At 47.0% G+C, this 25,780-nt stretch overlaps 1 protein-coding gene across 3 annotated transcripts in view; it reads left to right on the forward strand.

Annotated features, from left to right (window-relative positions):
- Nucleotides 1–25,780, forward strand: part of atp2b4 (ATPase plasma membrane Ca2+ transporting 4) — a 93,294-nt gene that overhangs the window by 23,281 nt on the left and 44,233 nt on the right. For 2 of the 3 annotated variants that reach the window (XM_063215390.1, XM_063215388.1), the window contains exons 2-4: nucleotides 20,321–20,826; nucleotides 21,314–21,511; nucleotides 24,182–24,439. In XM_063215390.1, coding sequence (XP_063071460.1) covers nucleotides 20,631–20,826; nucleotides 21,314–21,511; nucleotides 24,182–24,439 — 652 coding nt within the window. In that variant the 5' untranslated portion in view covers nucleotides 20,321–20,630. Of the gene's footprint in view, nucleotides 1–3,960; nucleotides 4,836–20,320; nucleotides 20,827–21,313; nucleotides 21,512–24,181; nucleotides 24,440–25,780 lie in introns of those variants that run through there. The other variant, XM_063215389.1, reaches the window with a different exon arrangement.

The raw sequence follows: 25,780 nt of genomic DNA on the forward strand, positions 1-25,780 counted from the left end.
CTTCCCCTTGCAATAGGAATGGGCCAATGGAACCTCTCTCTCTCTACTCTCTCTGTCCATACTTACCCAAGCCCTACCCCACTCCAGCACCCCCATCCTCCTCCCCTCTCTCTTGAGTCGGAGACAGGACAGGGCAGACAGGGGGACCTCCCCTATAATTCACGTTTCGGATACACCTGCTGCTGTAGCCTCCGGTGTGGGAGTATATGTAGCAACACCAGCCTCTGCAGGTTACCTGGGTGCACACCATAATTTTTTTGCGGCATAAATTCAGCACTTCCTTTTGTGGTTTTCGCTGTTTATTCAGCCTGTGTTTTAGACTCTCAGTAAATTATGTCAAGGCAGACTTCAAGAGGAAGATCCATTGCTGTTACACTCTCCTATAGAAGAGTGTTGAGTCATTCAATAGTTAGAGAGTTGAATAAATCAACACATTTCTATACAATACGTTTTTATACACTGTCTTTAAGTTTTGAATATAGTCATTGAATATAGGCATTGCATAGAGTGTATTTGGTTCTACTGTCTCAGTAACATAACATTACAATAACATAACATTACAATTTTACTGTGTGCTTACAGAGAACAGCCGTAGTAGTAGTAGTAGTAGTAGTAGTAGTAGTAGTAGTAGTAGTAGTAGTAGTAGTAGCAGCAGCAATAGTAGTAGTACTCTAGCACTTTAGTACTCTCTCCTTGAGAGAGCGCAGGGTGTGCCCCGCCGCCGCTGAATGCTGACATCCTCTGTGGGGCAGGAAACGTGTGCATTCATGAATGGCACTCTGCTCCATTTAGAGGCCATTTAAAGCTGCTGTACTATATTGGAGTTTGATATGGGCGTGTTTTTTTTCTTGCCACGTTGTCCTTTTTGGTAGAAAAGCAAACCATGAAATACAAGTTTATGTTGTGATGACGTGATATGATTTGACACGAGTGTGTGTACACAGTACACACATTTGTCTTAAGACACTTTGTATCGCGGCCTGTGATTTTAGTTGCTGTACAAGGCGTTCAGATGTCAAATCTTGTGTCAAAATGAGCTGTGTTGTGGTGGTTGTACAAGGCTTTCGGATCTTCAAATCTTGAACCAAAATGGGCAGACTGGTGAACGGGCCTGCATTTATTGCTGTGTGTTGTGGTGGTTGTACAAGGCCTTAAGATCTTCAAGTCTTGCCTGCTGTACTTGGTAAGCAAAGGGGGGCGTGGACGCATAGGCTTTTTGGAAAAGGTTTATACAGGAGAGTGTTGTGAGTGGTCCAAGTGAATAGCTAGGCAACACAAAAAGGAAATTCATTGGCGATTTGGCCGTGGAACAGATTTCTCCACTCATCGTAGATGCCAGGCATACCAAGCTGACATCCCCTTGAAAGGGTTTCTTGTTATGGGGTTCAAGAAAACAACCCAATCCCTCTCGCTGACTGCACCCCATCCACAGAAATGGACACACACACACACGCACGCACGCATGCACACACACGCACGCGGGCGCGCACGCACGCACGCACACACACATGCACACACATATATACACACAGACAGACACACACACACAGACACACGCACGCACACAAGCGCACACAGGCACACACGACGGACACACGCACACACAAGCACAAGAATGCTCAAGCAAGCTGCAGCACATTACGTTTGGATTGTAGTCACAGAGAAGATAGACATATAATACATCACAGAGAACATTGACATTTACAGCCGTGTGTGTGTGTGTGTGTGTGTGTGTGTGTGTGTGTGTGTGTGTGTGTGTGTGTGTGTGTGTGTGTGTGTGTGTGTGTGTGTGTGTGTGTGTGTGTGTGTGTGTGTGTGTGTGTGTGTGTTGGATGGTGTTTGAAAGTGGGTGTGTGGAAGGGGGAGGTGGATGCGCAGATGGATTTCCCTCACGTTGCTCTCATTTCAAGGACACATGAGTAGCTATTTGAATAAAGACGCAGTGATTGTTTTTTCTTTTCTTTTTATTTTTTTAATAGATAGCAACGTGTCGCACAACAACACAAGATGAAAAAAAATATTGTATAGTCTGAAGGGTAGTGTGACATTTTCAGCTAATGCCCCTCCTGTGAGCGGGATTGGACAGTATATGTCAAGGCTTTATGACGGTGTGTGTGTGTGTGTGTGTGTGTGTGTGTGTGTGTGTGTGTGTGTGTGTGTGTGTGTGTGTGTGTGTGTGTGTGTGTGTGTGTGTGTGTGTGTGTGTGTGTGTGTGTGTGTGTGTGTGTGTGTGTGTGGTTGGGGGAGGGTGTTTGGAAGGCTGGTCAACTCTGGTTGGAACCAGGACAAAGTCATCTGAACGCCCCCCCCCTCTCCTCTATGGGCCTGGGACAGCTGACCCCTTTATGCCTGTGGGTTTCCTTGCTAGTGGGAGTCCTCTTCTGGGAAGTGGTGTCCTTGATAACACTGACTGAGTGAAGAGTGAGGGAGGGGGGTAGGGAGGAATGGCAGGATGGATGGAGGGAATCCAATTGGGGACATCCCCAGCAGAGAGCATAGATCACTGGCACGGATAGAGAGAGAGAGAGAGAGAGAGAGAGAGAGAGAGAGAGAGAGAGAGAGAGAGAGAGAGAGAGAGAGAGAGAGAGAGAGAGAATCAATGTTTTGGGCCTGTCAGTGTGTGTGTGTACAATGTGGACCAGTATCAGTGTTTTGGGCCTGCCAGTGTCTCCCCCTGTCCAACCCGGACCGGAGGTGAGCGGGCCTGGATAAAATGACGCCAAGCCCAGTCCAGTCATGCCCAGCCGGGCCAAGTCGTGGCCAGCCAAGCCCACTGAATTTGGGCTGTGTGCCAAGGAAGTCTACTCATGGAGGTCAAAAAATGATCATGTGGGTTGGGGGTGGGGGGTGTGGGGGGTGGGGGGTAGAGTAGCATCAGTAGCAACAGTAGAGAAACTTTATTAATCCCAAGGGAAATTAAAGTGTCCAGCAGCATACGTATTACACAGCATATTGCACACAACCAAATTTCAACAGCATCACTCATTAACACTGCTTGATTATTCGCCACCAAACCCAAGACGGTAAATCACATTTTAACTGTGGCGGCAAAACTAATTTGAGGCATTGCAATATGTTCTGTTTGTACCCTTTTTTAACGGATTTCATCACCTCCTGACTAATACTGCTTTGGCACGGCCGCGTATTTGGCTCGATTTCAATGCAACGCCGCTGTTTGTTTGGAAACTACAGCGATTAGTATTGAAATGCTCCTACAATTAGATTTCAGAATGACCTGCTGTTAAGTATTGATTGTGCCTGGTAGCCGATTGCAGGGCTGAAAGCCAGTAGTGGGGCTTAGCCACTTGGGTGGAATAAGCTGCATTTAGATTGGCAAATAGTAAATGCAGTACTAGCCAACACACTGCAATATAGAGGAGAGGGAATGCCACTTTTGCCTTTGCCTTTATTTTTATTTTTTATTTGGGGGGAGCTTTTCAAGCCTTATTTATGAGACAGGATAGTGGACAGACAGGAAGTGAGTTGGGAGAGAGAGATGGGGAAGGGCTGGCAAAGGACCTGGGCCGGGAATCGAACCTGGGTCGGCCGCGTAGCAGACAAGTGCCCTACCATTAGGCCTCGGTAGGGCCGCCTTTGCTTTTATTATGACAGAGTTGACCAGCAAGCGGTTGGGGAGAGCGAGATGGGTTAGGGTTGGCCAATGACCCAGGCCAGGTCGGACGTGGTCAGGCAAGTCCATATGGAGGGCTGTATTTGCGTACCCCCCTGAGGAGATGTCTTTAATTGGGCTTTGTGACCTTGTAACGTTTTCTACAAGGCAGATTACTGAAGGAGAGTCTGATGAAGATACATTTGCCTCAGGCGAGAATTAAACACTCATGATGATCTTCAGCTATGTTCTTTAATGCACAAAGTAATAGTTAAGTATATTCATTCACACTAATGTAATGACATTTTTTTTGCTGGCCAGCAGTTTGTAAAAGAAATGATGGTCTTGTAATGTGGTTATTAAAATATTAAGCATAACCAGGGAGTGAACATTGCTCCCACATCCAGCTGCAGTCTAGCCTGTCTATGAGTGGAGTATTGTGGTCGGGCCGTCTAGCTTGCTTGGTGTTGTTAATTGTTGCTTGGAGCCGAATAGCCAACTCACAGAATAGATGAACTATTACAATTTTGTGTTTGTGCTAATGCCATGACAATGGTGATGTTCCCAAGTGAGTGCCTGTTTTCCAATTCAGTGTTACAAGCTTTCTGTTGTCTTACATTGCCTAAATAAATCAGTACTTTGTGAAGAGGCATGAAAAAATACCACCAAAAAAGTGACATTTTTGTTTCTCTTTTTTACAGTTTCAGTGCCTCAGAGGCCGATTAGAGCAAATCAGAATTTGAGCTAGCTAGCACAGCGCATACCGGAGTCTAATTAGATTCCCTATAAAACAGGGTGACTCACTAGCCATGGGACGGAGTTAAGGCGGCAGCCTCAGAAATAACAGCGACTACACTGGGGCCGCTGATGTTCCCTCTGATCTGTCCGTGGAGATGCCCAGACCATCAAGAATCCAGCGCAACGTAGACAAGTGTCATTTAGAAACGCCCACTCAGAAGATCATCAGGCCGCCATCGCCGGGGTTTTAATATGAAAAAGACGAGCGTTCAGGGGAGAAGAGTGGCATGAAGTAGTGGAATAGTCCTGCTGGGGCAAAGCCGGCCTGGTTTATTGCCAGCGGCAACTTCCAACTCCAAGTTGTTAGCAGACACAGAATAATATCGTCCAGAGAGACCCTGGAACTGCCTCCGTAGAAGATTTTGAGCTTAGCTCTTGTCTGTGAGCTGCTGACCAAGGTCCCGGATGCTCTTATTCTTCAGTCGAGGTGAGAGACACGGCACTGTGGCATTGAATGATCTTCTCTGAGTCTGACTGAACAATAGACTCGCATCTGTGAGGACACAGACTTTGTTTTTGTCCTCTGTGGCATCTGGCGAGGCCTGGGGATCTAAAGGTTGGACTGATCTGCCAACCGCTCTTTCTTTTATTTTACATGCTCTTTTTTCACATTGAAAACCCAGAGCCATGTGAAGATGATTGGTGGTGGTGGTGGTGGTTGGGGAGATGCCTTTAGGGTCTATCTACCGTCTTAGCGCTCAGCGCTTAGCGCATTGGCAGAGTGTCTTGCGAAGGGCCTGTTTTCTCTCACTTGTTTCTGTTTGTTTCTGTTGCCAGAGCCAATCTCCAGAGAGAGAGAGAGAGAGAGAGAGAGAGAGAAACAGTCAGTGACATAGACAGAGAGAAACAGAGAGAGTAACAGAGAGAACGAGAGCGAGAAAGAGAGAGAGAGAGAGAGAGAGAGAGAGAGAGAGAGAGAGAGAGAGAGAGAGAGAGAGAGAGAGAGAGAGAGAGAGAAAGAGAGAGAGTTGTTATGGCTGGCTGGGAGTTCCAGCAACAACAAAAAAAAAACAGGCACGACTGTTACAATAGTTGTTAATAGTTCCTAGAGTTTACATACATGAAATGTTTTACTAACTCAAACCTTAAAGTCTTTGCTAAGGCCCTTGGGTCATGTTTATATTTATTTATTTATTTTTTTTGCTCCGTCTGCTATAGAGTTGTTTAAGAGTGCGCTGATGGCCGGTGCTGTTAAGCTGTCGTACGGCTGATATAAAGCGGGCTGCTCCGACCATTTTTCACCTCTATCTGTGTCAGCTGTCTCGATTCCTACTGTTAGCCATCAGTGCCGGTGACAGGCCGGCGCAGAACTTCCAGCACCTAATGAAAAAAATCAGTGGAAATCTTATACCACCATCGCTGTGACCATAAATAGACGATGGGCCTGCCCTACAGTAAAATCAAATAGCGGTTTTTGCAACATTGATTTTACCGCCAGTCCAGTTGAATGGTGTTTTTAATGTGTTTCTATAGTGTCAGGAAGAATTTACCCTTGTTATAACAACCATCAGCCAAGAGTGGGAGAGAGAGAGAGAGTGAGGGAACCATTGGGGTCAAATGGAGACATGATCAACGTTGCCAGAGCTGAATGTAGTTACAGGGTCAGCCTTTCCACTGGCTTCATTTTTGACTAAGGGTATTTTAGGTAGCAGACCATAGTAGTGGTAGTAGAGCACTTGGCAGGCAGATGCCTTGGATGGATGGGAGGAAGAGGAGGAGGAGGAGGAGGAGGAGGAAGAGGACGAGGAAGAGGAGGAATAGGAGAAATAGAAGGAAGAGATATTGTGGTCCTGGGAAGAAATGGTGGAAGAAGCTGCAGTGGGGGTGGTGGCGGAAAAACCTCTTACAGGTCTGGACCGAAATAATCACGGCTCACGGTTTGGGGTCAGGGTTGAGCAGCGGTGGGGCTCAGCTCAGGGGAGGTCTAGTCTGGCCTCTTCTCAAGGGTCAGGAGAGAGAGGAGAGGCCACATCAGAGGAGTGTCCAGAAGAGCCAGCTCCAATGAACTTGGAATGGGAGAACGCCGGGTGGGGTCTCTCTCTGTGTGTGTGTGTGTGTGTGTGTGTGTGTGTGTGTGTGTGTGTGTGTGTGTGTGTGTGTGTGTGTGTGTGTGTGTGTGTGTGTGTGTGTGTGTGTGTGTGTGTGTGTGTGTGTGTGTGTGTGTGTGGTGCTGCTGCTTGATTAGACCTGTCATGCAGCTGTGGCCTCAGTCACAGAGAGACCCTAGAGGGGAGGGGAAGGGGAGGAGGAAGAAGAATCATGGATCCATCAGAGAGAGAGAGAGAGAGAGAGAGAGAGAGAGAGAGAGAGAGAGAGAGAGAGAGAGAGAGAGAGAGAGAGAACCGATGAGGTCAAACGCAGACATGGTCAACGTTGCTAGAGCTGACTGTAGTTACAGGGTTACAGAGAGAGAGAGAGAGAGAGAGAGAGATGGGTGGACTGAGGTTGAGGGAGGAGAGGGGGGAGGATGAGGATGTCTGCCTGCCTGCCTGCCCGCCTGCCCGCCCGCCTGCCCGCCCGCCTGCCCGCCTGCCTGCCTGGCTGCCCATAGCAAGGGAATTCCCTCTCTAGACGCCATAGTAGTGTTTTCTAGTAGTAGTAGAGCCTAAGCGAGAATGTTTTATCACTACTGTAGAGTGTTTCATTCAGACACACTCAGATTTCACCTTGAGCCTGGCGCTGTTTGAAGAGCAAAAGACGAGTAAATAAACTATCTGCTCTGTATTCTCCTCCTGGATGTTCTCTGTACTCTGGTTTTCTTGAAAAACTATTCCTCTTCAATGCGCTGTGACACAACAATCGTTTTGTGAGTCACACTAACTCTGTTGTTGTTTAAAAACCTCATCGCGCAGAGCCTATGTTAGAACCTTACTGTCACCAAAATTGTAATGGCTATGTCGTAGCCCCTTAATGCACGTCGTACCTCCTGTGGCACGCTGTAATAGACATTGAGAGTTAACTACTATAGTACTACAATACTATGACAGTACTGCTCTACGACTTGGTCATTGCCATTCTGGTAACAGCAAATTTACAACGTTGTGTCTTAACAGGTTAATCTGTTACTTCTGCTCTCGGCAATGTCATAGCAATGTTGTTATGATGTAGTTGAGTATTTTCAGCAAATAGTGAATAGGCCCGCCGGCGACCCCATTTGCACTAAGAGGCTGCAGGATTTTATTTTTTTTGTCTCCAGAGCCATTATCATCCCATCAGCCTCCTTTCGTCACGAGTCTCTGTGGCTCTCTCGTTTTCTTGCGGTGCAGGCTGTCTGATCTCTCATGGCTGGGCTTCCTCTTTTCATGTTCTCTCTCTCCCTCCCCCCCTTCTGGTTCTCTTGTTTTCTCTCTCTCTCCTACTCTCGCTGTCTGTCTCTCTTTCTCCCACTCCGTCTGTCTTTCTGTTTGTTACTCCCTCTCATTTTCTGTCTTTGTTCTCTTTCTGTCTCTGTCTCTCTCTCTGTCTCTCTCTCTCTCTGTCTCCCTTTCTCCCACTCTGTCTGTCTTTCTGTCTGTTACCCTGTCTGTCTTTCTTCTCTCCCCCCCCCCCCTCTCTCTCTCTCTCTCTCTCTCTCTCTCTCACACACACACACTCATTTTCTCTGTGTCTTCGGCCGGTGGTTGCAGGATGGAATTTCCACTTCCTCTGTCATGTAGTCACGTGACTGCAGTCTGGGTGTGGTCTGCTCTGGCTCTGGCTCTGTTCTGTTCTGGCGTGCCGTGTTGGTCGCTTGCTCGTTGGTGGTGGTGGTGGTGCCTGCTGGTTTGGCAGAGGGCTGCGAGTCTTGTTTGCATACTCCCACACACTCGCCACATGAAAAACAAATGGCCCGCCTTAAAAAGGACCAGGAGCAACCTAGCCTAGCATGTGTGTGTGTGTGTGTGTGTGTGTGTGTGTGTGTGTGTGTGTGTGTGTGTGTGTGTGTGTGTGTGTGTGTGTGTGTGTGTGTGTGTGTGTGTGTGTGCACGTGTGTGTGTTTGTGTGTGTGTGCGCGGCGCATGTGTGTGTGAGTGTGTGAGTGTGCATGTTTGTGTGTGTGTGTGTGTGTGTGTGTGTGAAACTTTTTTTCCTTTCCATAAAAGGCTGCCTCTGTGTCTATATAAAGACAGAAATGTGCGTGATATGCTACATGCGCTAAATATTTCAATAGAATATGTGTGCATTGGGGAACACCATGTAGACCATAAGAGCTCTTTTGTGCACTAGCTTGTGACCACGGCGTGGAACAGATTGAAGTGCATAGGGAAAGATGGATGGATGTGGTGCTTCCTGTGACAGAAAGAATGAAATAATGAATGGATGAAAGAATGAATTAGCGAAAGAGGGATCACAGGAATGAATAGATGAATGAATGGAGAGGTGAAATGTATACTGTAGTTGGGGAACCAGGACAACTCACATTCCATGCATCAATTACTGTTTTCTGGTGCAGTGTTCTCTCTAATTTCTTTTCACTAATGGAGTTTCTGCTTCCCCACAGCATGCCTGGTGCAGTGTGTGTGTGTGTGTGTGTGTGTGTGTGTGTGTGTGTGTGTGTGTGTGTGTGTGTGTGTGTGTGTGCGCGTGTGCAGGTGTGTGTATGTTTCTCTCTCTCTCTCTCTCTCTCTCTCTCTCTCTCTCTCTCTCTCTCTCTCTCTCTCTCTCTCTCAATGTGTTTGTGTGTGTGCGTGTGCATGTGCCTACTGTATGGATGTGAGTGTATATCTGTGGACTGTGTGTATTTGTATGTATTTTGTGCCCGTTTGCCAGCATAGCCTGTGATTGTGTGTGTGCGTGTGCGTGTGCGTGTGTGTGTGTGTGCGCGTGTGTGTGTGTGCATGTGAGTGTGTGTGTGTGTGCGTGTGCGTGTGCGTGTGCGTGTGCGTGCGTGCGTGCGTGCGTGCGTGCGTGTGTGTGTGTGTGTGTGTGTGTGTGTGTGTGTGTGTGTGTGTGTGTGTGTGGCGGCAGCACTAGCAGCAGCAGCAGCAGCTCAGTGCTGTGAGACTCCGCATTCTCCGCTTTAGTATGCAAGGCAGGTGAGGCTGCAGAGCCAGTGCGCAAGCCCTTCCCCTTCCCCTTCCCCTTCCCCTTTCTTTCCCAGCCCACAGCACACCCTACACATCTCTCTCTCTTTCTTTTCTCTCTCTGTAACCTCTATGTGTGTGTGTGTGTGTGTGTCTTTCTGTCTGTCTGTCTGTCTGTCTGTCTGTCTGTCTGTCTGTCTGTCTGTCTGTCTGTCTGTCTCTCTTTCTCTGTCCTTTTCTTTTCTTCAATCTCCCCCTATTTCCCTTTTTCCTTTCCCTGTCTTTCTGTATGGTCTCTCCCCTCTCTCTCTCTCTCTCTCTCTCTCTCTCTCTCTCTCTCTCTCTCTCTCTCTCTCTCTCTCTCTCTCTCTCTCTCTCTCCTCCTCTCTGTCTCTCTCTCTCTCTCTCTCTCTCTCTCTCTCTCTCTCTCTCTCTCTCCCCCCCCCTCTCTCTCTCCCCTCTGAGCCTCCATCTCTGCCTCCTCTCCTCTCTGCTTCATGTCTGGCCTGTACTGCCGGACAGACCCAGTAGCTTTCATCCTCCGCGGTTTCATCCGCCCGCCTGTGTCCTCCTTATCTTGTTTTATTTTCATTCATTTTTATTTTATTTTCGCGTTATGTGATGTGAAGTTTTGTTTCGTTGTGTTGAGTTGCGTTGGCACTGTGGTGGATCATTGTGGATAGATCATATCCCATCATGCATGTGGCTTCCCCCCTCTTCCCCTCTTTCTCATTTCCTCTCACTCGGCCTAGCTTTGCACACCACTTCTTCATCTGAATTGCTCCCCGCCACCTGTCTGCACTGTCTCCAACGCAGTTAATGTGAGAAATTGGTGCACATTTCACACAGTATAACCGTGTATGTGAAGAGGACGTGTGTGGGTGTGTGTGTGTGTGTGTGTGTGTGTGTGTGTGTGTGTGTGCGTGTGTGCGTGCGTGCGTGCGTGCGTGCGTGCGTGCGTGCGTGCGTGCGTGCGTGCGTGCGTGCGTGCGTGCGTGCGTGTGTGCCTGCGCTTGTGTGTGTTGTACTGTACAGTATGTATGCATGTGCCTATGTGTGTGTGGGATGATGGCTGATTTTGTGTCCCAAAAAGCCAGCCGACTGTGGGCCGTCGCTGGGCCACAGGAGATCCGGACTCGGCTCAGCGGTAGCTGCCATTCGCGGTGGCTTTGTGTGCTGTGGGAGAAATGAAGGAAGGGGGATGATTCACTGGAGGCAGCACTGCCAGTGTTTATAATTCCATCCCTCCTTCACGCATGCCTGCTGACAAATCACACTTGCACTTAGCTTATTTCTGTTTTTTTTTAAATTAAAAAATATTGATGAGGCCAGTCCCACCTAGGCTCTCCGTCTTCACACCTACCTTTTGTCTTCACCACATGTGTGAAGACACATGATCTTTGTCGGTGTACTGGGTCTATAGACACATTTTTGCCATCAAGAATGTTTGGCTTGTATATAAGTAAAATGTTACATAAATGTAAGGCTTTAGGTATTTGATAACACTGTAGTTGGAGTGTGTTCATGTGTCAGATGATACTATGGCAACAGCTGCTACACAGCGGCAAGAGAAAAAAAAAAACGCCTACCTTCTCACACATTTCCTCTGGAGAGCATCCTCTCATACATTTGCAATGTGATATTTATTGGAATTAAACATGTGGTCTTGGAAAGTCAGAATTCCGAATTATATTTGGATATCACCCACCAGCAAGTCATTCGCCCATTCATTTCCCTTAGATGACTACACTATTCTAGCAACAGTGTAATTGTTTATACTATGACACATCTTCAAGTCTGTTAAGGTTTGTGGTGAAATGTCAGTGGTTTGTGGCATGTATAAGGTGACAGAAGTGGTAAAAATGGAGTCTGATTCATCATCAGCGTCTATGCACACCACATCGATGACAGAATTCTCAGCTCTTTTACACAAATTGCCTTATCTGTTTTTTTTCTGTTAAAGCATAACTACTGTTGTTCACTTTGTATAACTTGACACAACGAGCTTGGGGGCAGTTGACTGTGTGTGTGTGTGTGTGTGTGTATGTGTGTGTGTGTGTGTGTGTGTGTGTGTGTGTGTGTGTGTGTGTGTGTGTGTGTGTGTGTGTGTGTGTGTGTGTGTGTGTGTGTGTGTGTGTATGTGTGTGTCCATGACAATGTAGGCAGAGATTGTACATTTTTAATAATTAGTGAATGAATGAACGAACGAGTGGCTGGACATGAATATACTGTATAGTTAGTTATCAATATGTGTATGTATTGGCTATCTTTTAGATTGAATTAATGACTTGTATGAATGGATAGGATGCTCTTTAAAATAAAAACAGTTTTTTATATTTTATTTTAAAAGCCCTTCTAGGGACGGGCATTGGGAATTAGCCAAGGCTATAAATGCTCTGATGCTATTCTGTTGGGCTTGCATAGCCCGAGATAATGAAAAAAGGAGGCGCACACAAGGCTAGTGTGAAAAATGTATATTGTAGCCGAAAATGTCAGAGGTTAGTGCAGGCGCAGACACCGACCTTTGTTGTTTTTTGTCATTTACCGGGCTTGCATAGCCTACATGATGTGTGTGTATCTGTCCCTATCTAATAAACCAAACTGAACTGAACTGAACTGATAACGCAACACATTAGCACAGAAGATTTCTAAGGTAGAGACGATACCAGAACCCATGACGCACGGCTCTAAGCTGCAATCCTATGACAGCCATGCCCCTTTAGCAGACTAGGAAAATGAATCAATGGAAAGTCACGCCTATTTAGGAGACTGTATTTGATCAGACTTTTGTTTCAATGGTGATGCATGGTATGATTTATCTTGGTTCCCATATCGAAAATCTTACTATTGGTATTAGTATCACTGGATTGCAAAGTTCATGTTCCAAAGTGAAACGCAGAGCTTGATGTCTCATCTCAGTGTAGCATACAGCCATTGGTGTTTGATTTTTTTCCATTCAAGTGACCAGTTCCCCCTTGTCTCTACCTAGTGAATGAGCTTTCGTCACATTAACAATTAAATAAATTGCAGTTGCATCAGCTAGCAGGCTAAGTAGGCTGTAACCAGGGGCGGAGCTATGGGGTGGCAAGCAGGGCATTTGCCCCTGGGCCCAGGGCCCTCCTCTATTGGTGTTGGGGGCCCTATTGTGACAATGGCAGGCCATTTGGGGGCCCCTGTCAGTGTTTTGCCCTTGGGCCCTGTGTGCAACTGTTCCGCCACCGGCTGTAACCCTGTCACTGTTGAAGAATTGGGTACTCTTTATATATTTTGTTCACATTTGTCTCGCATGATGGTCTGACAATTGACAGGGTTTGATCTGAGCTAGTAGGGCACGGTGTACCTTGGTGGTAATTTAATGACTGATCGGGCAGCTTGGCATTAATCATGGGAAGTGCAGTCTATCTGTGGATTTAACACGCGCAAGGCAGATAAAGGTCATTGTTCCCAAAAGGCTGTCTACCGATCTTCATGAATGGGGGCAAAACAACAATCACCTAGCCTACTTTTATTTGGTGATGCTGCACGCAATCACCTGAAACCTTATTAAGTGTGATGCACTTATATATACAGGTATCCCACAATCCTTTGCATGGTCATGGGGTACCCTCCCTACCTGTGGGATTGCATGTGTCTGCTCTACTGGAGGCTTGATTTGTGGCCGTGAAATCAGCTTTTTCTCCTCTTGATTGAAGTGTTTGCCCCTGGGTAATACAGTAACTCGTGCATGCGTGAGTGGTGTGTGTGTGTGTGTGTGTGTGTGTGTGTGTGTGTGTGTGTGTGTGTGTGTGTGTGTGTGTGTGTGTGTGTGTTTGTGTTTGTGTTTGTGTTTGTGTTTGTGTATGTGTGTGTGTGTGTGTGTGTTTGTAAATGTAATGTAACAAGTTAAAGAAATGATCAAAGAGGAAATGAAAAGACACTCCAACAGACTGGAGGCAGATGTGCAGCTTCCAGCCTGGCACAAAGAAAGCAAACAACATCCATCATTCCATCCTCTTCTGCCTCTCCTTCTCTTTCCCTCTTATTCTCCCTCACTTCTCTCTCTATGTATCCTTCTCTTACACTACCTTCCCCACTTAGTCCTCTCTGTCCTGTCTCTGTCTGTCTGTCTCTCTCTCTCTCTCACTGTCCTGTCTCTGTCTGTCTGTCTGTCTGTCTGTCTGTCTGTCTGTCTGTCTGTCTGTCTGTCTGTCTGTCTGTCTGTCTGTCTGTGCCTCTGTGCCTCTGTGGCTTCAGTTACATTGGAGACTTAATTTCGAATTAACTCCATTTAATTCCAAATAAAACGTAATCCAGCTTTGAAACCATCATGTAAACACTTCCAATTTCGGAATTAAGTATATTTGGAATTAAACTTTATTCTGAACTAGAAGCACTCAGATAGCGCAGACCTCCGCCAAGGAAGCTGCTTGATAGAACATTTGACTTTTACACTCTATTTGCATTTTAAGTCTCTCTGCCTTCTTTTTGTGGAGTTCCCGCAATTCAATTTGTGGTCACTAGGGACGTCTAGATTTATAGACCAGCAATGATGAAGAATGTTTAAAAAGGTCCTGGTTGGTGATCCGGATTACCACCACTTGTTCCTTGGGTCATTACTAACAACTCCACAAAGTTTTGTCCAAATCCGTTGATTAGTTTTTGAGTTATCCTGCTGACAGACAAACAAACAGACAAACAAACAAACAAACAGACCGAAAACATTACCTCCTTGGCAGAGGTAATAAAGTGTGTCGTTTATTCCTCTTTTACTATAAGTCTAAATAGCTTTACTCCTCTACCATATAAACGTAAATTACGCTTTTGAAAACAGTTCCGGTTGTGTTTTAACTTTGAAAATCCTTGAAAATTAAATGCTTAAAAAACTGTTCCAGTTGTTCCACGCATGGTCGTTGGGTACGCGATGACATAAGATCCAGCATTGCAGACTCAGCTCCAGGCTGTGGTAACTAAATTGCGGTTGAAGATTACCAGCTGTCCCTATAGTAGGAATCTGCTGGGCCTTGGCGACCACGCCCCCACGTCAAATTTGGCTTGTCCAGCATGTGCATCCTCTGTCCAATCGAAATGCTTTCTGATCCCCCAGATGTTTATTCGCAATTAAATGAAAGTACAATGTAAACTGGACAGAAAAAAACGTAAATTCCGAATTCATATTCAATTCCGAAATTAAAACTACCTCGTAAACGTAGCCTGCCTCTGTTTTTCTCTGTTTCTAAGTCTCTCTCTCTCTCTCTCTCTCTCTCTCTCTCTCTCTTTCTCTCACGCTCTCTCTCTCTCTCTCTCTCTCTCTCTCTCTCTCTCTCTCTCTCTCTCTCTCTCTCTCTCTCTCTCTCTCTCTCTCTCTCTCTCTCTCGCTCGCCCTCTCCCTCCCTCTCTCTCTGTGTGAAAACCAGTCATAGGTGCAGAAGTGCAGGCTGCCATACAGTAAGCACTCACTGTATACATTAATGATTTGCGAAGTGCTATAGCGCTGGATAGCTGTGTGCTAATAAGAGCCGGTCTTTTCATCAGCACATAACCTCATTTGTTTCTGCATTCCACCACTCTCCCCCTCCCCAACACCATGCTCTCTCTGCTTCATATTGCGCTCTCTCTATCTCTCTATCTCTCTCTCTCGCTCTCTCTCTATCTTTCTCTCTCGCTCTCTCTCTCTCTCTCTCTCTCTCTGTTTCACTCTCTCCATCACTCACTTATCATTCTTTCTCTGTCTCTATAGCTCTCTCTCTCTGTGTCCCTCTCTCCCCCCTCCCCATGCTGTATATATTGTTTCTCTCTCTGCCCATTTATACGCCCCCAAACATGGAGGGGAGATGTTTGTGGAGCTCAACAGGTCACAGCTCGCAGCTTTTCGAGGCTAGCTCACTCATTCGCTTAGCTGTTGCTGTTGCTCTGTCGGACGTGAGCGAGAGAGAGAGAGCGCGAGAGAGAGGAAGAGCGAGTGAAAGAGAGAGAGAGAGAGAGAGAGAGAGAGAGAGAGAGAGGAAGAGCGAGAGAAAGAGAGAGAGAGAGAGAGAGAGAGAGAGAGAGAGAGAGAGAGAGAGAGAGAGAGAGAGAGAGAGAGAAGAAGAGCGAGCGGCGGATGAATATTTATGAGACCCAGGGAGTGGGTGGCAAGGGCATGCATCACCTCCATCGCTGCCTCTCTGCTGATGCCTCTACCCCTGCCTCAGTGCCTCTCCTCTCTGCCTCTACTCCCGCTACTGTTGCTGCTGCTACTGTTGCACTTTCCGCAGTGCTGAACTGAACTCTCCCTCGCTCTCCCATCCATCCAAAGTTTCTGTCCTCAGGCATTAGTGGAAGGTGGGAGAAAAAAAAATTGTTTGTGTGTTGAGAATTACATTTCCACAAGGGAGGCACTTCAGTCGATTCCGACTAAGTAGGGTACTGGCCATATGTTTGCATGCATTAATCCATATCGCTGTGGGTGTATGTGTGTAGTTCTGTTACTGTGTTACTGTGTGTGTGTGCGTGTGTGCGTGCGTGTGTGTGTGTGTGTGTGTGTGTGTGTGTGTGTGTGTGTGTGTGTGTGTGTGTGTGTGTGTGTGTGTGTGTGTGTGTGTGTGTGAGAGAGAGAGTGTGAGTGTGTGGGAGAGAGAGTGAAAGAGTGAGTGAGATAGAGGGCAATACACTACTGTATATTATACATGGACGCATGCCTGAAAACGTATTAACATATATAGTACTATATTTGATGCATTCTGCACTTCCGTCCATAGAGTATGCACATATTTGTGTATATTTATCCTTTCACACAATACAATGGTGCACGAGAGAAAGGAATGGAGGTTGGGGAAAGTGATGACTAAATATTTGCCTGTATCAGGTTTCAATTTTTTTAAATTGCAAATGAACGTGGCCGCAGATAGTCAACAAGGCTACATCTAGGAGCTTATTGTCTTCTTTTTCTTTGTTGCTTTTTTCATTTTATAAAAAAACGCTGAAATTAAACACAGACGACGACAATAGTGTTAACTCGTTTTTCGTGGGATGTCTGGATGTGTGAATTTGAAAGGCTGGGGCTTTGGCAGGCCAATCTGTGCTAGACTAGCGAGCGGCAATCGGCACTTTCACTCCTCTGCTGGGTGGTGCTGTGTCTCATGAAGCACACAAGCTTGCTGTCAGGTGCAGAGCTATAGGAGGGGCAAGCAGGGCATTTGCCCCTGGGCCCAGAACCCTCCTGTATTGTTGGTGGGGGCCCTATTGTGACCATGGCAAGCTGTTTGAGGGGCCCTATCAGTGTTTTGCCTGGGGCCCTGTGTGCAATTGTTCCGCCACTGCTTGGTGTCAAATACATGTAAGAATACACACAGACGGTTCTACTGTCCCTGCTTCTAGGTGAAAAGCCAAAAACTCGCTGTGCATATATTTGTCCCGAGTTTCACCAGTGGAACATTTTGTGAGGCAATTTCTTCCCCATGTTTCACACTGTACACCTTCAGGCATGCACTGCCATTTTGGTGAGTCAGTTTCACATCAAGTCTCATCTTCACAGGCGGGCTGTAGGCACATGACTTATAAGCAGAGATCCAATCCCATTCTTTGTCTTTCACCTTTACTGATAGGACAGGCAGTGTCAAAACGATAAGGTGTAGTAATTATGTAATGTCTAGTGCGTTATGTCTTCTGTATTTATGTATGCATGTACTGAGACCTTAATTTCCCCATAGGATCAATATATGATACTCTACTCTTCTCTACTCTAGCAGGGAAATGGCCAGATATTAGACTTGGCGTCCTCCATGGCCATGAATATTTTGCTGTAACATCCCAAATTTGACTATACCAGACGGGCAGTTCCTGTGTTAGAGGTAGCCACATTTAACCGTTTTGTGTGTCTTGTGATGCGTCATGCAGACTATGTATTCCTGACTGTGCTCCCTGCCCAAGTCCTTCCTCTCTGTCCGCTCCGCAACCGCAGTGGATGTTCTCGTTTGGTCTCTCGATAGCGGCTCTGCACCTTTTGCTGGTCCTGATGGGTGCGATTACAGGGAGGGAGTGTGTGGCGCTGGGGACTTGGGGACGGGTGACTGGTGACGGGGACAAGTGGGGAAAGGGATGGGGGTGGGATTAGGTCAGTTTACACAGTGATTTACTTAATGAACGGGTGCACACGCACGCTTATTGAAGAGCTGACACACAGAGTGGCCTGGAGAGGGGAAAAATTAGAGCAGAGCAGGCAGCTATAACTAGAACTGGTTTCCTCGCCTGGCCCAGGCCAGTCACAACCAGGCAAGCAAACTAGGCAATTGCCTAGGGCCCCCAGCCGAAAGGGTCCCCCTGGCTAATAGAGATGGATTCTTTTATTTTATTGTCCTTTCGGAAAATCACTCCTATGTACTTGCATTGGCTATGTACTTGTATTGAAACGACAGGACTCTTAACGTTTTGAGGGAACCAAAACCAAAACCTCCCTAATTTCACTGGTCGAAAAGTGTGAATGACACTGCTATCAACATCTCTCTTGAGGGGGGGGCTAACCAATAGTTTGAAGTGAAAATAAGTCCCTATTTATCTAGGGCCCCCAAATGCCTTGCCTTGGCCCCGCCTCGCCTCGTCTCGTCCCGATTCGACTAGCGAGGCCTGGGCTTGGCTGCGGCTGTGCTTACCACTCATTGGGTCGCTGACTGCCGAGACGAGGTGGTCGAGGGGGAGGACATGGAGGTCGGGGTATGTATAATGGGGGCTAAAGGATTCAAACGGCAACGTTGGTCGTTGGATGTATGTAGGCTACTAGTATTGCCCTCGGGCTCACTGTCACCATGGCACCCCAATTACAGCCTTCCCGTGGCTATTCTACTGTTCTGTATGTACACACACACACACACACACACACACACACACACACACACACACACACACACACACACACACACACACACACACACACACACACACACACACACACACACACACACACACACACACACAAGCTCTGTCTCACTGTCTCATTCATTCTCTCTCTCTCTCTCTCTCTCTCTCTCTCTCTCTCTCTCTCTCTCTCTCTCTCTCTCTCTCGCTCTCTCTCGCTCTCTCTCTGTTTGTGTTAGTGTATGTGTGTAGTGTGAATGTATGTATGGGGGTGTTTGTGTTTCTACTGTATGTGTGCGACTGTTATGTATCTCGCCCGGTGCTTCATCTTCAATCCCTGCGAGCACAGTACACATCACACACATGAAAACGGGCGACCCTCCTGATTGCATGCTCTCAGTGCGTAATGATGCCTGTGGAAGGCTGGCAGCCCATTCCCCCAGCAACACACATTAGCACCAGGGCCGCATTAGCTTTTTGCGAGTCATTGATCCTGTTAGAATGAATGATATGTGTTTGCCCTCATTTTGATTCTCCGTGCCAAAAAAAAAAAGAGGGAGACACAATCACGGATTGCTGGCCCCAGTCCACACACAGCACAGCCACAGCACAGCACAGCACAGCCACAGCCACAGCACAGCACAGCACAGCACAGCACAGCACAGCACAGCACAGCACAGCACAGCACAGCACAGCACAGCACAGCACGACACAGCACAGCACAGCACAGCACAGCACAGCACAGCACAGCACAGCACAGCCACAGCACAGCACAGCACAGCACAGCACAGCACAGCACAGCACAGCACAGCACAGCACAGCACAGCCACAGCACAGCCACAGCACAGCACAGCACAGCACAGCACAGCACAGCACAGCACAGCACAGCACAGCACAGCACAGCACAGCACAGCACAGCACAGCACAGCACAGCCACAGCACAACACAGCAGGGGATCCTGCCAGCTTCCTGTTGTGTACTGTAGCGGTGGATGCAGGAGCTAGTGAATTGTTTTTTTTTATTACTGCTTTTTTTCCGGCTTTGCCTGCAACTGTTTGCTGAGAAACTTAAGTCATTAGCTTCTGTAGTGGCGCGGCAGCTTATACATCACAAAAGCATTTAGCCATAATACATAAACAACTTCATTTGCTTTTTTTCCAGTTGAAGGCAGATTCCCGTCATGCGTTTAATTAAAGCTGGATATACCGTTTACCTCTTTTTCTTTCTTATCGTGGCCATACAGTAACTGGTAACCTCATGAACTGTATGGAGGGCTCAAGCTTTTGCAGAATGCAGCAGTGAGGAGCTTGCCAAGACAAGCGGATAAAAAGACGACAGCCAGTGCTCGTGTGCTCGTTTGCGTTGCGCAGGGGGAAAGCTGGTACTATAGCCCAGAGGGCTGGCCTGCTAGCATCGCGCCGTCGCCTTAATTGCATGATCACATAGCTAACTGCCGAAGCAGGCGAGCCAGTTCAGACCAAACATTATGTATACAAATGAGGGTAGCTTGAAATGTCAGGCTGGATGATGTACCTCCAGACATTAACAAGTGCACTGACACGGTCTCCCTGTCCTACTTGCCATTTCTACTCCGTAATGACCTCTCAAGAACGCAAATGTCAGCCTGTTCATTTATCGTGTTTTTAAGCCACAGCCATAGCCCCAACAACCTATGTGTTTGTCTTTTACATCTTTGTCTTGGTCAGCCACGGCCCTGATGGCAAGGAAGTTGGTCTTTAGATGGTTGCAAGTTTGAGTCACGTACCTTTAATAACACATTCATCCACGGCTAAAGCGCCCTTTAGGAAGGAACCTAACCTCACATTGCTCCAGGGTCTGTAAACAATGCTATGTAAATAACTAAATCACTTAAGATTAAAGTGTCAGCTTAGTATAATGTAATATAATGTAATGTAATGTCTTATGTAGAGCTTATTCACATTGCTTCAGGGCCTATATAACCAACATAATTTAAACATTGCTCCAGAGGCTATAACCGATACACTTAACTAAGTTGCTTTCGATAAAGCCATCAGCTAAGTGTAACGTTATGTAATGCAATGTCTGATGTAGAGCTTTTTCTTTTCTTTGTCCTCCACAGGCCCCAAGGACACCCAGACTGCGCTGAGAGGATCCCCCAGGGAAAGCATGGTGCACCAGTCCAGCTTCTCACCTAAGACTGTCTGCCTCTGATCCCAACACACCTGTCCTGCCCCAGAATCCCCCTCCCTACACCCCGACCCCCCACATCAGCAGCAGCACACACTTACCCACACACACATACACACACACACACACATACCCTGAGGAGATCTTTTCGAAACTCCTCTCCCCCTCTCTACCCCCCTTCACCTTAAGTGTTGTTTACCACTGTCCAGTCTTGACGTTTACAATTTTTTAAAACATTCAAAATGGCTAACAACACTGCGGACCATGCGGCCACCAACTCGGTGGCAGAGGGTGGCGCGGAGGGCGACTTTGGCATCACGGTGATGGACCTGCGGGAGCTGATGGAGCTGCGCGGAGGAGAGTCCGTCGGCAAGATCGCAGAGCGCTATGGAGACGTACAGGGCATCTGCCGCCGGCTCAAGACCTCGCCCATCGAGGGTGGGTGACCTGCACGAAACAAGACACACACACACACACGCGCGCGCATGTACTGACGCAGTTAAGGTGACAAGCATAGTTTAAACTACTGTACACACACATACAGAAACATTACAATTCATATCACTAACAGGGAATACACTCAAACACATGATTACTTCACTATTCATTCCATTTAGTACACACACAGCCTTTTAGACAGACAAACTGTTATCAGGCATGTAAAGACACACATTCGTTCATTGGAATCAGTGACTCATTGTGTAAGATGGCATCATTGATAATGTCAATGATATATAATATTTCCATAATCAAGTGTGTCTTATGAAAGGTGTCTTAGGAATTGAAGTCAGTTTGCATCTAGCATGGAAAAACATTGCTATGTTTTCTCCCATTTATTGTTCATGCGTACCCAGTAGGCTACACTGAGAAATGCTGTTTCGCACGCTGCTCACACGCTGGCGTCTCTTGCTGTCTTTGTCCGTAGGTCTCTCCGGCAATCCCGTGGATCTGGAGAAGCGCCATGCGGCATTTGGAAAGAATTTCATTCCTCCGAAAAAGCCCAAGACCTTCCTGCAGCTAGTATGGGAGGCCCTGCAGGACCTTACACTCATCATCCTGGAGATCGCCGCCATCATCTCCCTGGGACTCTCCTTCTACCAACCTCCTGGCGGAGACAGCGAGGGTATAGCTTGACACACACACACACACGCATGCCTCTTTCAACCACTGTAAAAAGCATCTCCCTTCCCCCCCTTCCCCTTCCAAGCCCAACCGTTAATCTACCGTAGCTAAGTAACTCTGCGCACAGTTAATTGCTTACGATTTTAGCTTGTTTAGCTTACTTAGCCATTTTTTTCGCACACTTTTTTTCGCCCATCCTGAAAGCAGATCTCCCCAACTATCTCCCGCTATCTCCCCCAAACGCTTCCTGCTACTATTCCCCCAGCAAGCCAGCTTGGGCGCTTTGTTGGAATGAGTCTTTCCTCTATCTGGACTGTAGTTGCCATATAAACCTATCACCCACCAGTATCTTCTTCCCTCAGTTGATGCACTTCCTTTTTCTGCTGTAATGAGCAGGGGGGTGGGGTCGTAATGTCAGCTCCAGTGCAGATAACAAAGATGGGCTCACAGGAACTGGGAAATGGAGGCAGTGCAGCCTATGCTTCCTGGGGCTTAGGGGATGGTGGAGGTGGTGCATGGGGTTGGTGAAGGATTTTTAATTTTTATTCTAGATTATTTACGTTTATTTCGTATTACGTATTGTTTAAGTTTATTTTACCGGGAAAGAAACCCATTGAGAATAAAAAGCACTATTTTTTTCAAGGGCGTCCTGACCGAGAGGCAGCAAATTAAAAGTCCAATTACAAATAGTCTATGATTAAAGCAACAAATCATTTAAAACAGTTACAAACCAGAGATGCTGTCTCACTCGCTGGTTGGCTGGAATTACAATGGCTCAGTGGAATAAATTATTTTAGTTTCAGGCCCTCTGGCTTTTATTTGTTCCATGTGGTTGGGGCAGAGAAAACAAAAGCAGAGTGATGGTGGTGAGGTTGGAGCTGAGGTGTGGAGAATTTTACTCAAACTTAACAAAAAAGGAAAGACAATCCAACCACAACCACAAGTCTAACAATGAATGAACAAGCATTGATAACAAAATAAAACATAGAATGTGGATTTTCTCCTGTGTGGCTTTTTTCTCCACCCGTGCTAAGAGCTAAAAGTTTCATCAGAACATTTCTCCTGAGCAGCAGGGAGACGAGATGATTATTTGCATATGCACACGCTCGCTCCTTCAAGAGACGCTGAAGCCCAAAGGACCAGGAGCTTAGTGCCTTTCTTTAATAGCTTGTGTCACACTTGCCTTCCCTTCCCATTCCCAAATAGCCAGTAGTGAGCTAGCTATTGTTCCAAATGATTGCATGCTTGGGATGGTAAGCTCCCTCCTGACTTTCTTCTCTCTACGTCGATTTCACTTTCATTCTTTTTCTTACTTTCTGCCATTCCGTCTCCCTCTCTCTCTTACTCACCATTCTCGGTCTACCTGCATCTCTGTCTGTCTCAGCCAGTGTTGCCAGATGTGTCTGATCAAATCCCGCCCAAAAGGTTCTCAAAAAACGCCAACATGCGCTAAATTTCACCCAATTTTAACAAATTGCAATGATTTATATAGTCCTAAAACTGCAGAAAATGCTAGATGGCCCATTTTTCCAGTTTTTACCCGCAGATGGCCATCACAAGCAGCCCAATTGGGCGGGTAACTGGCCAATCTGGCAACACTGGTCTCAGCCTCCCGCCTTCTCGCTCCCATGCTTCCCCTCTTCTCTGCTTTCTTTTCTTCTTATGAGTGTTATACCTTCCTCACGTGTTTAGTCACTCTCCAATCACATTACTCACATTTGCTTTTTAAAGGCTGTCTGCTTGCCTTTCGTCGCTTTCTTAATCTTTCACTTTCACACTATTTAATCTCTCTCTCTCTCTCTCTCTCTCTCTCTCTCTCTCTCTCTCTCTCTCTCTCTCTCTCTCTCTCTGTCCTTAACTCCCCTCTATGATTATCTCTATCTTTACTGTCTTGTGGGGTCGGGGCCTTTCATCATACCCTTTCATTTCCTTCCTTCATTACTCTCTCATTCATTCTTCCATTCTGTCATGGCCTTTGACCCCTCCCCTCTCTCCTTTTCTCTCTGACCATTTCCCGATGTCAAGTGTATGAGCCTTGGAAGTGTGTCAGCCTAATTAGTCACGCCCAGTGATTGGATATTTCGCAGAGTTCACCAAAGAGCATCCCATCACTGGGCGTGATTACGAAGGCTGATACACGTGGAGGGATGCACACTAGACTTTGAGAAATGGCCAAAGTCTCTCTCGCTAACATTTTCCTCCTTGGCATGTGGCCAGGCATTGGATGGAATTCCCGATGAGGGCATTTGACCCCTCTGGTCATCTCTCTCTCTCTCTCTCTCTCTCTCTCTCTCTCTCTCTCTCTCTCTCTCTCTCTCTCTCTCTCTCTCTCTCTCTCTCTCTCTCTCTCTCTCTCTCTCTCTCCTCAGTGTCTGTGCAGGTGTTGGGTACCTTTGACCTTAAAGTACTTTTGAATAGTCTTCGCTCCCTCTCTCTTTCAGTCTGTCTCCCTTCTCTCAGTCTCTCACTTCCCCACTCACTCTCTCTCTCCCTTCACTCCTCAATGTCCGGCTGGGTGTCGGACTTAGTCCTCTCTCTCTTTCTCTTTCTTTCTCTCAATTATCACCATCCTCAGTGTCTCCCCTCCCCCTCCATCTCTCTCGCTCTCCTCTTTCTTCTCTCCCTCCTCAGCGTCTCTCACTCCCTCTCTCTCTCCCTCTCTCTTCCTCAGCGTGTGGCCAGGCGTCTGGAGGGGGCCATGACGAAGGCGAGGCCGAGGCGGGCTGGATTGAGGGGGCGGCCATCTTAATCTCGGTGGCCATCGTGGTGCTGGTGACGGCCTTCAACGACTGGAGCAAGGAGAAGCAGTTCAGGGGCCTCCAGAGCCGCATCGAGCAGGAGCAGAAGTTCACCGTCATCCGCAAGGGCCAGGTCATCCAGATCCCCGTGGCCGAGATCGTGGTGGGCGACATCGCCCAGATCAAATATGGTGAGGGCCGAGACGATGTAGAGGGCCTTTGGATTTCTGTTTTAATATAATAGTTGTTTTTGGGCATTTTAGCCTTTATTTAGCCCCTTATTATATAACCTTATTGTCAGCAAAATGGTAATGTCCAATTACCTACGACTCCGTGCAATGTTATATACATAGTTGAACGTTTTCCGCAAAGAGTGAATAGGCCCGTCGATGGGCCCATCTACTGCAAGAGTCTGCACAGGACAGTAAGATATGGAGACAGGAAATAAATGGGAGAGAGAGAGAGATGGGGTGGGACTCGATACCCCATAGGCGTGCAATCACATACGTATACCTGTATGGTCAGGGCTTTAGCGAGCTGCGCTACAGCATTCCTCCGTTCTTACTGAACCTGCAGAATCTTGTGGGTTAAATACTGTATGGTGAGGGTCAAGACAAGAGGACATTTGGATAATGTGCTCTTTTACATGTTTGGCTTTTCTTGCCTTTATTGAATAGACCAGTAAGGAGTGTATAGGAAAATAAACGGAGAAAGAAAAGGGAGGATCAGGAAACGACCTCGGGTCGGAATCAAACCCGGCTCTCCGGTGTAACAGTCAGCGCCCTAGCCGTTTAAGCCATGGCCAGCGCCGAATAATGTACTTTTAATGTGTACAGTAATGTTGCTCAATTGCTGAACCGTCAGAATAGCACAGACTGAATACTGTATGGAGAGAGTCATGGCTGGAGGGCATTTGTTTTGCTCACTTTCTGTGCCTTCAGTATGGCTCAGATTAAAAGCTGTATGGGGAGGGTCAAGACCACAGTAGGGGCTGTTTGTTTTGCTTGCTCACATACAGTTAGAACCACTTGTGTTCACCTCTTCTGTGCACATACCATTCGACTTACATGAGACTTACAAGGTGTTAATGTGTGGGGGATTAGTGGAAATTGTTGTAGTCGTGAAAACGTGGTACTGTACAATATCAGTGGCCCCTACTGTACTGAGCTGTCAGAATTTGAATTGGATTGAGAATCAGGGTCCGTATCAGAACCAGAATGAGAATTGAATCCTAGGAGGTCATGCGCACACACACACACACACACACACACACACACACACACACACACACACACACACACACACACACACACACACACACACACACACACACACACACACACACACACACACACACACACACACACACACACACACACACACACACACACACACACACACACACACACACACACACACACACACTTACACGGCTGTGGTAAGCAAAAATGATGTGTGTTTGACAACCAGGAATGCTCACCTTATCAGGAATGCTCACCATATCCCTTTCTGTTTGATTTTGATTTTTCTTT

The sequence above is a fragment of the Engraulis encrasicolus genome, chromosome 14 (genome assembly GCF_034702125.1).
Source record: "Engraulis encrasicolus isolate BLACKSEA-1 chromosome 14, IST_EnEncr_1.0, whole genome shotgun sequence".
NCBI lineage: Eukaryota > Metazoa > Chordata > Actinopteri > Clupeiformes > Engraulidae > Engraulis > Engraulis encrasicolus.